The sequence below is a fragment of the Oxyura jamaicensis genome, unplaced genomic scaffold (genome assembly GCF_011077185.1).
Source record: "Oxyura jamaicensis isolate SHBP4307 breed ruddy duck unplaced genomic scaffold, BPBGC_Ojam_1.0 oxyUn_random_OJ54941, whole genome shotgun sequence".
NCBI lineage: Eukaryota > Metazoa > Chordata > Aves > Anseriformes > Anatidae > Oxyura > Oxyura jamaicensis.
In genome coordinates, this window is record NW_023306438.1 from 1 (window position 1) to 14,276 (window position 14,276).

Below are 14,276 nucleotides of genomic sequence, written 5' to 3' on the forward strand. Positions count from 1 at the left end.
CCACTGCATGGGGCTGTTATGATCCAAGTGCAGCAGCTGGCACTTAATCATTGTTGAATGTCATGTGATTGGACTCTGTTCATCAGTGTAGCCTTTCCAGATCCCTCTGCAAAGCTTTCCTACCCTCAAGCAGATCAACAGTCTCACCTAATTTGTCACCTGCAAATGTACAGAGGGTTCACTTGATGCTCTCATTGGGATCATAGATCTAAATATTAAATAAAGCTGGAGCCAATACCAAGCCCTGGGGAATGTCACTGGTGACTGAACTGGACACCTGGACAACTGACACCAACTGGACTGAACTCCCTTCACTTGGACTCTTTGAGCATGGCTATCCAAACAGTTCTTAACCAGCAAACTGTACCCTTATCCAAGCCATCAGCAGCCAGATGGGTTCACAGAATCACAGAATCACAGAATAGTCTAGGTTGGAAGAGACCTCCAAGATCACCGAGTCCAGCGTCTGACCTAACGCTAACAAATCTTCCACTCAACCATATCCCTAAGCTCTACATCTAAACGTCTTTTAAAGACCTCCAGGGATGGTGACTCAACCACTTCCCTGGACGACCCATTCCAGTGACTAACAACCCTTTCAGTAAAGAAGTTCTTCTTAATATCCAACCTAAACCTCCCCTGGCACAACTTTAGCCCATTCCCCCTCGTCCTGTCACCAGGCATGTGGGAGAATAGACCAATCCCCACCTCGCTACAGCCTCCTTTCAGGTACCTGGAGAGTGCAATAAGGTCACCCCTGAGCCTCCTCTTCTCCAGGCTAAACAGTCCCAGCTCCCTCAGCCGCTCCTCATAAGACTTGTTCTCCAGACCCTTCACCAGCTTCCTAGCCCTTCTCTGGACTCACTCGAGCACCTCCATGTCCTTCTTGTAGCGAGGGACCCAAACCTGAACACAGTACTCAAGGTGCGGCCTCACCAGAGCCGAGTACAGGGGGACAATCACTTCCCTGGACCTGCTGGCCACTCTGTTTCTTATACAGGCCAGGATGCTGTTGGCCTTCTTGGCCACCTGAGCACACTGCTGGCATATTCAGCCGACTGTCAACCACTACTCCCAGGTCCTTCTCTGACAGGCAGCTTTCTAACCACACATCTCCCAGCCTGTAGCTCTGCTTGGGGTTGTTGTGCCCCAGGTGCAGGACCCGGCACTTGGCCTTGTTGAACTTCATACCGTTGGCCTCAGCCCATCGGTCCAGCCTATCCAGATCCTCCTGCAAAACCTTCCTACCCTCGAGCAGATCGACACACACACCTAACTTGGTGTCGTCTGCAAACTTATTGAGGGTGCACTCGATCCCCTCGTCCAGATCATTGATGAAGATGTTAAAGAGGACTGGCCCCAGTACTGAGCTCTGGGGGACTCCACTAGTGACCGGCCTCCAACTGGATTTGAATCCATTCACCACAACTCTCTGGGCCTGGCCATCCAGCCAGCTCTTCACCCAACAAAGTGTGCGCCAGTCCAAGCCATGAGCAGCCAGTTTCCTGAGGAGAATGCTGTGGGGAACGGTGTCAAATGCCTTACTGAAGTCAAGGTAAACCACGTCCACAGCCTTTCCCTCATCCACTAAGTGTGTCACCTTGTCATAGAAGGAAATCAGGTTCATCAAGCAGGACCTGCCCTTCATAAACCCATGCTGACTAGGCCTGATTGCCTGCTTGCCATGCAACTGCCGCATGATGACACCCAAGATCATCTGCTCCATGAGCTTCCCTGGCACTGAGGTCAAACTAACAGGTCTATAATTCCCCGGGTCTACCGTTTGGCCCTTCTTGTAGATGGGCGTCATGTTTGCTAGCCGCCAGTCAAGTGGGACCTCCCCCGATAGCCAGGACTGCCGATAAATGATGGAAAGTGGCTTGGCCAGCTCCTCTGGCAGTTTTCTCAGTACCCTCAGGTGGATCCCATCCAGCCCCATCGACTTGCTTACATCCAAATGCTGTAGCAGGTCGCCAACCATTTCCTCATGGATTGTGGGGGCGACATTCTGCTCTCCATCCCCTTCCACCAGCTCAGGGTACTGGGCGTCCAGAGAACAACTGGTTTTGCTGTTAAAGACTGAGGCAAAGAAGGCATTAAGCACCTCAGCTTTTTCCTCATCTCTGGTTACTAAGTTTCCCCCCACATCCAGTAAAGGGTGGAGATTCTCCTTAGTCCTCCTTTTTGTGTTGATGTATTTCTAAAAACATTTTTTGTTGTCTTTAACAGCAGTAGCCAGATTGAGCTCCACATGAGCTTTGGCCTTTCTGATTTTGTCCCTGCACCGCCTCACAGCATCCTTGTAGTTCCCCTGAGTGGCCTGCCCTCTTTTCCAAAGATTATAAACCCTCTTTTTTCTCCTAAGCTCGAGCCACAGCTCTCTGCTCAGCCAGGCCGGTCTTCTTCCACGCCGGCTCATCTTTGGGCACGTGGGGACAGACCACTCCTGAGCCATTAAGATTTCTTTCCTGAAGAGCGCCCAGCCTTCCTGGGATCCTCTGTCTTTCAGAACCACCTCCCAAGGGACTCTGCCAACCAGTGTCTTGAACAGCTCAGTCAGCCCTCCGGAAGTCCAAGACAGAGGTTTTACTGATCCCCTTCCTGACTTCGCCGAGTATCAAGAACTCTACCATTTTGTGGTCACTCTGCCCAAGACAGCCCCCGACCAGCACGTCTCCCACCAGTCCTTCTCTGTTAGTGAACAGAAGGTCTAGCGGGGCACTTCCCCTGGTAGGCTCGCCAACCAGCTGTGTCAGGAAGTTATCTTCCACGCTCTCCAGAAACCTCCTGGACTGCTTTCTCTGGGCTGTGTTGTGTTTCCAGGAGATGTCTGGGAAGTGAAAGTCCCCCACAAGAACAAGCGCTGATGATTTCGCAACTTCTGCCAGCTGCCTATAGAACTCCTCATCCGTCCCCTCATCCTGGTTTGGCGGTCTATAACAGACCCCCACCAGGATGCTTCCCTTGTTGGCCTTTCCGCTGATCCTAACCCATAGCGACTCCACCTTGTCATTCCCAGCCTCAAGTTCGACGATGTCAAAAACACTCTCTAATATAGAGAGCCACTCCACCACCCCTTCCGTGCTGCCTGTCCCTTCTGAAGAGCCTATAGCCAGGCATTGCAGCACTACAGTCATGAGAGTGGTCCCACCACGTTTCCGTGATGGCAACCAAGTCATAGCCTGCGTGCTGCACAATGGCTTCCAGCTCCTCCTGCTTGTTGCCCATGCTGCATGCATTAGTGTAGATGCACTTCAGCTGGGCCTTAGCCTTCTCCCCCAGCCTTGCCACTGTTCCCCCTGGCACACCTCCAACAAACTTTGATAATTGTGCAGCTTGAACACAAAGGATGATTTGACAGACCCTTCAGATGAGGAGAAGCAGGAGGCTGCAGTAGTCTTCAACAGCTTGGTGAAATGGGCCAACCAGAGCCCCACAGAGTTCAAGCAAGATAAATGTGATGGCCATCTTGCTACTGCACTCAAAAAACTCCACGAAACAGACTGGACTGGGGATGACTGGTTGGCAAGCTGGCAAGCAGTGCCGCAGAAAAGCTGCTTTGGGTCTGACAGAAAACAAGTGGGACAGGAGGGAACAGTGTGCCTTTAGGGTGAGGATGTCCACATGCATCCTTGTCTGCATTAGCAAAACTGCAGCCATCAGGGAAAGGGAAATCACCCTTCCTTTTTATTTGGTTCCATGTCAGGACTGCTGTGTCCATTGTGGGGCTCCCCAGCATGAGAAAGACCCTGAGAGGCTGCAGATAGAGCAGCTGAGGCTAGAAAGATGGCTGGGGCTTGGAGCACGTAACATACCAGCAGAGACTGAGAAAGCTCAAGGGTTTTCTGATTGTTTCTTTCAAATTTCTTTTTTTGTTTTGATAATTTCCTCAGAGACAAATGCCAGGGGAAGGTCCCACAGGGATAGTGGGATCTTTTTTGATGGAGACTGATGGATTCCAAACTTGTTGAGATACGGCCGTAAGCACCTGATGTAGCATGAACTGTCTGAGAAGGGGCTTCGATTAGAGACAACCTTTGGCAAGAGCAATGGCCTGTGCAGTGTGAGTGTCAGTACGAAACTGGTATGTTCTTCAGTCATAATGGTGGTGGAGCTGGGTAACAAAGTTGTTCCTGCACGTGCACCCATTGTACAGAAGTCATAACTTCTTGTTTGTTTACTTTGAAAAACAAAACAAAACAAAACTGTACTCGGCTCTGGTAAGGCCAGGGGAGGTTTAGGTTGGATATTAGGAAAAACTTCTTTACTGAAAGGGTTGTTAGGCATTGGAATAGGCTGCCCAGGGAAGTGGTGGAGTCACCATCCCTGGATGTCTTTAAAAGATGTTTAGATGTAGAGCTTAGCAATATGGTTTAGTGGAGAACTTGTTAGTGTTAGATCATAGGTTGGACTAGGTGATTTTGGAGGTATCTTCCAACCTAGATGATTCTGTGATTCTGTGAAAATATTGTTTCTATCTTAGGGCATTTGGGAAGCACTCACAGTTAGCACCCAGCTGAAATTACTTTGGAATCCAATCTTCTTTCTACCAGGAAAGATGCATGTGGTCAGGACATGCCACAGAGATCACACTTGCCCCAGCACAGCATGAGCTCTTCTGCAGGGTGCAATCTCAGGCCGGTGCTCCATGCCAGTGCTCAGGTTCAGCTGTGGGTTGAGGACCATCAGAGCTCATCTCCAAGGACAGCCTGGCCAGGGTGTCCTGGGTCTGTGCAGGCAGGATGCAGTGACCAGCTCCAAGCAGAGACATGCCCTGTGAGTCCCTGCATGGGCTCACAGAAGAGCACACAGAGACACCTCTTCACCCAGGAGAGAGGGATGGTGGCAGTGCTCCTGGGCTGCCACTGGGAAGAGCTGGGATCTGTATGGTGAGAAGAGAAGATCTCTGCAGAAGGGCTGGCCAAACCCATTTACCCATATCCCGTGGGGCAGATACTGCATGAACCAGGATGCATTCAGGGGTAGGGAAATGTCCCCCACCACCACCACAGTCCCCGTGGCAGCCCATGGGCTAGGAGAAGGTCACACAGGGCTGGCTATTGTGATGGATGCACTCAAGTCCCTGACTGTACTGGTGGTGCTTTCGTTCAGGCTCCAAAGGAAGGAAAGGCCTTGACCCTGACTGGGCCATGAGCTTCTTGAATTCTAGCCTGTACTTTGACTACCCCCGCAGGAACAGGTTGCACCATGTGCTTTGATGTTCAGGAGCTTGGAAACTAGACCATCAACATGCAAGTCCTGTATGAATAGCAACTGGTTCTTCCAAGACTAATTTCTCAAGGAACAAAAGAACTTGTAGGTACAAGGAGTCTGATGCTTATTTTTCTCATCTTTCATAACCTGATCACAAGACAACCATTTAAACTTCTTGAGCCCTTCCTGCTAAGCAGCTGCCCGCACAGCAGTGATCTCCGCTTGAGTTGGGACATGTCTCATGGCTACTCCTTGAGTTTGAGACAACTCTTACTAAGTGCCAATCCTTGGTAAGGATCTCAGGAGGACTCTAAAGATGTTGGGGGCTGTGCAGGGAGAAAATTGGAAGGGCCAAATCCCAACTGGAGCTCAATCTGACTACTGCTAAAGAAAATATAGTGATATAGAGATATAGAGATATAGAGATATAGATAGATAGATAGATAGATAAATAGGTAGGTAGATAGATAGATAGATAGATAGATAGATAGATAGAGATATTTATAAAGACATAACCTAGAACAAGAGGACTAAGGAGAATATCCACTCGTTATGTGATGTGGAAAGAACCATAGTGACAAGAGATGACAAAAAGGCTGAGATACATGATGTCTTTTTTTTTGCCTCAGTCTTTAGAAGCAAGACCAGTTGTTCTCCGGGACTCAGACCCCTGAGCTGATAGACAGGGACAGGGAGCAGAATGAAGCCCTCCTAATCCATGAGGAGATGATTAGCTTCCTGCTAAACAAGTTAAAAGTATGCAAGTCTATGGGACTGGATGGGATCCAGCTGAGGGTACTGAGGGAGCTGGCTGAAATGTTCGGCAAGCCACGATCATTTATCAGCAGTCCTGCCTATCTGGGGAAGTCCCAGTTGACTGGTGGCTAGCAAATGTGACGCCCATCTACAAGAAGGGTCAGAAGGATAGTATGGGAAACTACCAGCCTGTCAGTCTAACCTTGGTGTCAGGGAAGCTCATCGAGCAGATGATCCTGAGTGCCATGTGGCACCTACAGGGTAACCAGGTGATCAGGCCCAGTCAGCATGGGGTTGTGAAAGGCAGGTCCTGCTTGACAAAGCTGATCTCCTTCTATGACAAAATGACATGCTGGGTGGATGAGGGAAAGACTGTGGATGTGATCTACCTAGACTTCAGTAAGGCTTTTGACACCATTTTCCACAGCAGAAAACTGGAGAAACTGGCTGCTCATGGCTCGGGTGGGTGTATGATTCTTTGGGTTAAAAGTTCACTTGGTGGCCAGGCCCAAAGAGTTATGGCAAATGGAATTACATCCAGTTGGAGGCCAGACACTAGGGGTGTCCCCCAGAGCTAAGAACTGAGGCAACTTCTCTTCAAAATCTTTCTCAATGATCTGGACAAAGACATTGAATACACCCTCAGTAAGTTTGCAGATGACACCAAGTTAGGTGTGAGTGTTGACCTGCTTGAGAGTAGGGGTAGGATAATATGGACCAATGGTCTGAGGCCAGCTGTATGAGGTTCATCAAGGCTAAGTGCTGGGCAATGAATTCCGGGCACAACAACCCCTTGCGGTGCTACAGGCTGGGTCTAGAGTGGCTGGAAAGCTACCTGGTGGAAAGGGACTGGTGAGTCAGCAATGTGCTCAGGTGGCCAAGAAGGCCAAGAACATCCTGGCTTGTATGAGAAATAGGGTGGCCAGCAGGGCTAGGGAAGTGGTTGTCCCTCTGTACTCAGCTCTGGTGAGGCTGCACCTCGAGTACTGTGTTCAGTTTTGGGCCCCTCTCTACAAGAGGCCCTGCTATCAAGGCCCTCTTGTAATTTAAAAATGCCACTCCTTGTCCTGTCACTATCCACCCAAGTAAAGTCTTTCCACAGCTTTCTGGTAGGCCCCCTTTACGTGTTGGAAGGCTACACTAAGGTCTCCTCAGAGACCTCTCCTCTAGACTGGAGAACTCCAGCTCTCCCAGGCTTTCTTGATAGGATAGGCTTTCCAGTCCTGTGATGATTTTTATGACCTTCTAGCATAGGTCTACTTCGTTCTTACACTAGGGCTCTAGACTTGGACGCAGTACTCCTGGTGGGGTCTCACACAGGTGGAGCAGAGGAAGAGAATCACCTACCTAGACATGCTAGCTACACTACTATGATGCAGCCCAGAATATAATTGTCTTTCTGGGATGCAAGTGCACATTTCCAGCTCACATCCAACTTTTCATCTACCAATATCCCCAGGTACTTCTCTACATGTCTGCTCTCAATCCAGTCATCACGTGGTCTGTATATTGGGGAATGACCTGACCAAGGAGCAGGACTTTGCACTTGAACTTGTTGAACTAGTTTGTGGTTCCCAGGAGTTGTCCTTTTTAGCCATTTAAAAAATTGTGTTATATTTCCCCTTTTTCAGCCTTTTGGGACTTCAGCTGACCACCACAACTTTTCAAATATGATGGATAGTGTACTTTCAAAGTACTTTCAAACCTGTTCTCCATCTACCGTGAGTGGACTTAATTCCCCCAGTCCTTGCCTTGACATTCTGTGACTGGAATGAGATGGTGAGAGTGAGTCCAAAATGGTGTTGAGTACCTCAGCCTTTTCCATGTCTGTTGTAGCCAGCCCCCATATGTCGAGGGTATAATTTCTTAGCTGCCCTATGTATCTGCAGAAACCCTTCTTGTTATTCTTTGAATCCCTTGCCAAGTTTCTCTCTAGCTGTGCCTTGACTTCCAGCTCCTCCTGCTTGTTGCCCATGCTGCATGCATTAGTGTAGATGCACTTCAGCTGGGCCTTAGCCTTCTCCCCCAGCCTTGCCACTGTTCCCCCTGGCACACCTCCAACAGGCTTTGTTTCATCCCTGCCCCCTTCTTACCTAGTTTAAAGCCCTCAAAACACCCCTATAATCTTCCCAGGTTGTGTTTCCCTGCGTCCACTGTCTTTGCCTTTCATTTCTGTGCTTTAGTTTTATTAAGAGGTCCTGACTCAGCCATGGCGGTCTCGTGCCTCCCTTGCCTGATTTCTTCACTGCCCCAGGAAACATGGGCAGTACAATCAGGATGCTCCTTTTGTTCTAGAGATGGTAGTAGGGAGGCCAGATCTTGCAAAGGAAGGAATAATCAATTGGTACCAATAGGAATAATCAATTGGTACCAATATCAACAGGAAAAGACGAACTCTGCTAACCATGCAGAGAAGGGAAGCAGGTTCTTGCTGATGGTGCCAGGTTCCTTGTGGTAAATTTCTCAGTGCTCCCTCCTCTCCTGGAACTCATGGTTCCTCAGACATTAGATGTGGGAGTTCAGTGTCAGAGACATCATGGAGTACAGAACTGCCAGCACCTGATCTGATGATGAGAACCAGCTGGAGGGTACCTTTCAGGGAGGAAAGAATGAGCTACTGACAAACAGGCCATCTATGGACAAGTGTGGGAGACAGAGAAAAAGCTTGGTGTTGACCCTAGACCTCTGCACTGAAGACATCCTTTTATAATGAAGAGAAGAAACACAGGAGGCCACCTTCCATGTGAAAACAGGCACATTTACAAAAGGTCTCTGAGTCAGTCTGGCTGTACCTGCTGAAGTGGAATGAATGCAAGCACTTGTGTACAACCATGGTTACCAATGACAGAATGCCCCAAAGCACAACATTTGTCTGAGATCAATCAGAGATCATTTGTGGAGAGAGACATGCACTTTATTTCTTCATAACTACCACCAGTAGGATCAGTTTCTTCAGTGCCCCTTTGAGCTCCTGGTTCCTCATGCTGTAAATGAGGGGGTTCACTGCTGGAGATACCACGGAGTACAGAACTGTCATCACCAGATCCAAGGATGGGAAAGAGATGGAGGGGGGCTTCAGGTATGCAAACATGACAGTGCTGAGAAACAGGGAGACCACGGCCAGGTGAGGAAGGCATGTGGAAAAGGCTTTGTGCCGTCCCTGTTCCGAGGGCATCCTTAGCACAGCCCTGAAGATCTGCACATAGGACAGTACAAGAAAAACAAAGCACGCAAAGAGTAAGCATGCTGTAACCACAATAAGCCTAGCCTCTCTGAGGTAGGCATCTGTGCAGAAAAGCTTGAGGATCTGGGGAATTTCACAGAAGAACTGGTCCACAGAATTGCCATGACAGAGTGCGAGTGAAAATATATTGGCAGTGTGTACCATGGCATTGAGAAAGCCACTGCCCCAGGCAGCTGCTGCCATTTTGACACAAGTTCTACCACCTATGAGTGCCCTGTAGTGCAGTGGTTTGTGGATGGCAACATAGCGGTCATAGGCCATGACGGTGAGAAGAAAATACTCTCCTGAAATCAAAAAAACTAGCAGAAAGACCTGGGCTGCACATCCCAAATAGGAGATGGTCCTGGTTTCCCACAAGGAGTTGGCAATTGCTTTGGGGAGAGTGGTGGAAATGGAGCCCAAGTCAAAGAGGGAGAGGTTGAGGAGGAAGAAGTACATGGGGGTGTGAAGGTGGTGGTCACAGGCTATGGCCGTGATGATGAAACCATTGCCCAGGAGGGCAGCCAGGTAGATGCCCAGGAAGAGCCCGAAGTGCAAAAGTTGCTGCTCGTGTGTGTCTGCGAATGCCAGGAGGAGGAACTCATTGGGGAAACTGCTGTTGGACATTTTCTGCCTGTGGGCCCTGACAACTGTCCCAAGAGGAAAAGACAAGGAAAAGTTAGGACAGATTTCTCTGCACAAAACCAAAGCCATTTCTCATAGATAGTCCCCAATATCTTGCCCATCCTTTGTATTTCTTGTCAAGACCTTGCTGCAGTTCCCTGCCTGGAGTTATGCTTTCTGCTGCCTGAGTATGCCAATATAAGTAGGGCCTCTGTCCATAGACTCTCAAAGTGTTGGTTGTGCTCTAATTCTGCCGTATCTAGGAAAAGGGGGGTTGCAGGGTCCAGACCTCACATTCAGGATCTCCCAGGTGACATCCCTCGGCACCCAATTCTAAGACAGTCGGCTGCAGAAAGGAGTTTTAGACCTGAATTTGTATTTTGGACAGCCCTTCCCAAACCCCGCCCTCACTTTTACCCCCCCTCACCCTCCATCATCTCCCCTGGGGAGTTTGCTTTGAAGGCAGAAATCCTGATCATCTCTGAGGCACTCTTGCTCAATGCCTGTGAGTCCTGAGATGCAAAGGATTTGCAGTGGCTCAGTGCAGGGTGAGGCAAGTTGTGTCCATTGGTGTTGTTCCAATCTGTCCCATGCTTGCTCCTTCTTGATATGGAGGGGGATTACAGTCCTGTGTCCCCCTGAGAAGAAACCAAAGACCTCTGAGAGCACAGGCATCCACTGCAGATGACTGGGTGCCTCATCCTGCCTCCAGGTACCTGAACAATATGTTGGCACCCCACTGCTAGCCAAGGAGTTGCCAACAGCATTTTCCTGCCTGTAGCATTTCTGCACTTCTCCATCAGGTAAAGCAGAGCTGCTATGGGAGGGATTGCAGACTGGCGGGAGCTCACAGCATGGAAGGACATCTCAAGGACTTAATCAAGTGTCTTAATGAGGGCATATCTGGTGAAGGGAGAGTCAGATGTTTTCCCATCCCCACTATCTGCATTGCCAAAGTCCCACAGGTTAGAGGAATGCTGGGACACCGCAGCCCCCTGGACACATCCATGGGGTGGGAGCTGTGAGGTTAGTGCCTGCCTCTGCAGCTGAAACTGCCATCCCCAGAAGGTCAGACAACAATGCCAAGAGCACCACAGACAGGTGGAGAAACAGGAAGAAATGCAATGATGGTGTAGGGGAGAGAGGCAAGGAAAGGGAAAGCTGGGCACCCAGTCAAGGCTTCCCCTTTCCTAGCTGGACTGGGGAGGAGAGGTGGGTGGGGTTGCTCAGGGGAAGGGATCTGCACTGCATGACATGGCAGAAGGTGCCCATATTGCCCTGACACAGGATTCCGATTAAATATTTCCTTAGTGCCTACCCTTGTCTCTGCTGTCTCAAGCTGTCCCTGTTGGGAGCTGCTTCTCTGTCCCCATGTCTGTGCGCTGCCATGGCTCACAGACCCCATGCCCTGCACCCTGTGCTGTGTGCTCAGCTTGACCCTGCAGACAGCTCTAGGGTCAGGGACCAGCCCAGGGACATCGCCACCTGTGGTGGTTTAGCCCTGCAGGCAGGTCAGCACCATGCAGCAGTTCCCTCAATTCCCCACAGTGGGATGGGAAAAAGAATCAAAAACAAGCAAATCGAAACAAAACAAAACAAAACAACAGCAAAAAAAATCTTCTTTAGCAGCCCCGGCCACCTCGCTGGCAGGACAGCAGCAGAAGCTGAAAAGTCCTTGACTCAGTGTAAGCACTGCTCAGCAGTGTGAGCTTTCATCATAGCTTTCATCTCATCCCAAATCCAAAGCACAGCACCACAACAGTTACTGGGAAGGAAATTAACTCTATCGGAGCCAAGACCAGGACACTGTGTTTACGGCACCTCACACAATCCCTGATGAAACCAGGAGGGTGACGTTATTCCTGTCTGCAGGCTGATGGTTGCGGAAGTTCCTCATACACCTCACGGTGACGCTTTAGGAATCTGAGCCCTTCCTCTAAAACTGGCATCTGTATTTGCTTTCCTATCAGCATGAACAAGAAAAATGCTGAAAAGAAAGCTAGAGAAAGGCACAGAATTAAGCATCTTCTTTGATCATATTCATGAAGAGTCCACTCCAGAGATGTCTAGGATGTGCTGTGGAACTGTGAGCAGTCTGCCCCAGGCAGCAGCCTACCACAAGCAGCAGGACCGTGTCCTGCCCTGCCCTGCCCTGGGAGGTGAGGGTGAGAGGTGGGGAGGAGGATGGGGGGCAGGCTGAGTGCTGAGCCTGGTAGGCAGCAGAGGCCCTGCCCCAGGACACTGCCCCTGGGGCACAGCAGGGACCCTGCTCTGCACCACAGCCCTGGACACCCCTGCCTGCACCTCGACTGCACAGCCGGCAGCTGGCCCTGTGAGAAGGTACCCTCATGTCCTGTCCCTCTGACAGCTTTGGCAGGTAAAGCCTGCTCTGGACCTTGTTGTTTTTCTCTTATTTTAGGAACTCTTAAGTGTCCTCTTGAAAGCTCCCGTAGGCTGTGGGATTTGCCTGCAAATCTGGAGATGGCACCAGGAAGAGCAGCTCTGTTGCCCTGCAGCCAGAGACTTACCCTGTTCAGGGCTGTGAAGATTTCTCCCACACTGAGCTCTCAGCATCCCCCCTCCACACTGCCTTTAACATCTCCCTCCCTTCTCTCAGCTGCCCTTGTCCCCTGCAGGCAGTGCCCCCAGCCCTGCTGCGCTGTGCAGAGGAGCTGCTCCTGAGCAGAGCTGTCTCTCTGCAGCTCTGCCCGCTTGCCAGGAGCTCCCATTGAACCCAGGAGACGGGTCCAGCTCAGCAGCACAGTTCCAGCCCAAGGTTTCGCTGTCTCTTTACTTCTTGTGTCCCTTGAGATGTCCCTGGGGCTCCAGGGCTGACACCACCTGCAAAACAACAGTCATTTTTGCAGAACATTGACATCAAATAAAATGATGAAGTCAACTGAAATAATCACGCAGTGTCCCTCTTGAAACAGTGGAGAGACACTGAGTACAGAATTATGGTTAGTCCTAAGAGAGTTTGATTATCAGTTAGAGATGCAAACGTTACCTCTGGAAAACTTTGTTCATGGCCAGTGACAAATAGGATAAACAGGCAGGGATGGGGAGGGGTTAGCTACCCTTGTGGGGTGCATTGATCCATCTGAGGCATCTCATCCCTAGCTGGAAAACCTTGACCCATGTGATGAACCTTGTGTGATAAAGCTCCCCTCACACAGCCCACAAACCCATGGGAGCTTGTTCTGTTGGTTCAGGGTGGCCTCTACGTGAGTGAGCAGCTGGAGTGCATGGAGCTCTGCCTGGGGATGAATGAGGATCTGACAGCAAGCTGATGGGTCAGAAGTAAAGAGAGGGTAGGTACAGAGGCCATTGTAGTGGGAGTCTGCTGCAGGCCACCTGATCAGGAAGACTAGCAGGTGAGGCCCTCTATAAACAGATAGAAGCAGCCTCACATTCAAAAGTCCTGGTCCTCATGGGGGACTTCAACCACCCTGGTACCTGTTGGAGGGACAGCACAGCAGGGCATAGGCAATCCAGGCAGGTCTTGTTATGCATTAATGATAACTTCCTTCTCCCATTGATAGTGAAGAGAAGTGCTATGCTGGACCTCATTCTCTGCAACAAGGAGAGGCTGGTGGGGAATGTGAACCTCAAGGGCAGCCTGGGCTGCAGTGACCATGAAATGGTGCAGTTTAGGATCCTAAATGCAGCGAGGAGGGAACGCAGCAGTCTCACTACACTGGACTTCAGGAGAGCAGACTTTGGCTTCTTGGGGCATCTCCTTTGTAGAGTCCATGGGACAAAGCCAAGAAGAGGGGCCAAGGAAGAGAAATCTGCTTAGTCTTCAAGGATCACCTCTTTCAAGCTGTGGTGATTTTACTTGGGTGGGCAGCCGAGCTCCACCACAACCACTCTATCACTCCCCCTTCCTGAAAGGGAGAAGGGGAGAAAATACGATGCAAAGGGCTCAAGGGTTGAGATAAGGACAGGCCGATTGCTCAACAATTATTTTGATGGGTAAAACAGACACAGCGAGGTATGGATAGTAAGATTTATTACCTATTACTAACGAGCTAGAGAAGTGAGAAACAAAGGAAAGACACACAAAACACCTTTCCTCCATCCACCCTCTTCCACCTTCTCCCCCCAGGCAGTGCTTGGGAATGGGAAATGGGGGTTGTGGTCAGTCTATAGCACTTCATCTCTGCCACTCCTTCTCAGTCACGCTCCTCCCTTGCTCTAATGAGGGGTCCCTCCCACGGGATGTCATCCTTTCCAAACTGATCCTGCGTGGGCTTCCCACAGGCAGCAGCTCTTCAAGAACTGCTCCAGATATGGGTCCGTACCACAGGGTCCATCCATCAGGAGCAAACTGCTCCAACCTGGGTCCCCCATGGGCAGCAGCTCCTGCCAGGTCACCTGTTCCTGCATGGGCTCCTCCCCATGGGATACAGCTCTGGCCCAGAATCTGCTCTGATGGGGGTCCTCCACAGGCTTCAGC

General features: G+C 50.3%; 1 protein-coding gene across 1 annotated transcript; it reads right to left on the reverse strand.

Annotated features, from left to right (window-relative positions):
- Nucleotides 1-8,884: 8,884 nt before the first annotated feature.
- LOC118158864 (olfactory receptor 14A16-like) lies at nt 8,885-9,820 on the reverse strand. The gene has a single exon (XM_035313551.1). It carries the CDS (start codon nt 9,818-9,820, stop codon nt 8,885-8,887), a length of 936 nt encoding a protein of 311 aa, XP_035169442.1.
- Between the last annotated feature and the right edge of the window lie 4,456 nt (nt 9,821-14,276).

Coding starts and splice junctions, on each gene's coding strand:
- LOC118158864 (XM_035313551.1), bottom strand. CDS start 9,820: ATGTCCAACAGCAGTTTCCCCAATGAGTTCCTCCTCCTGGCATTCGCA.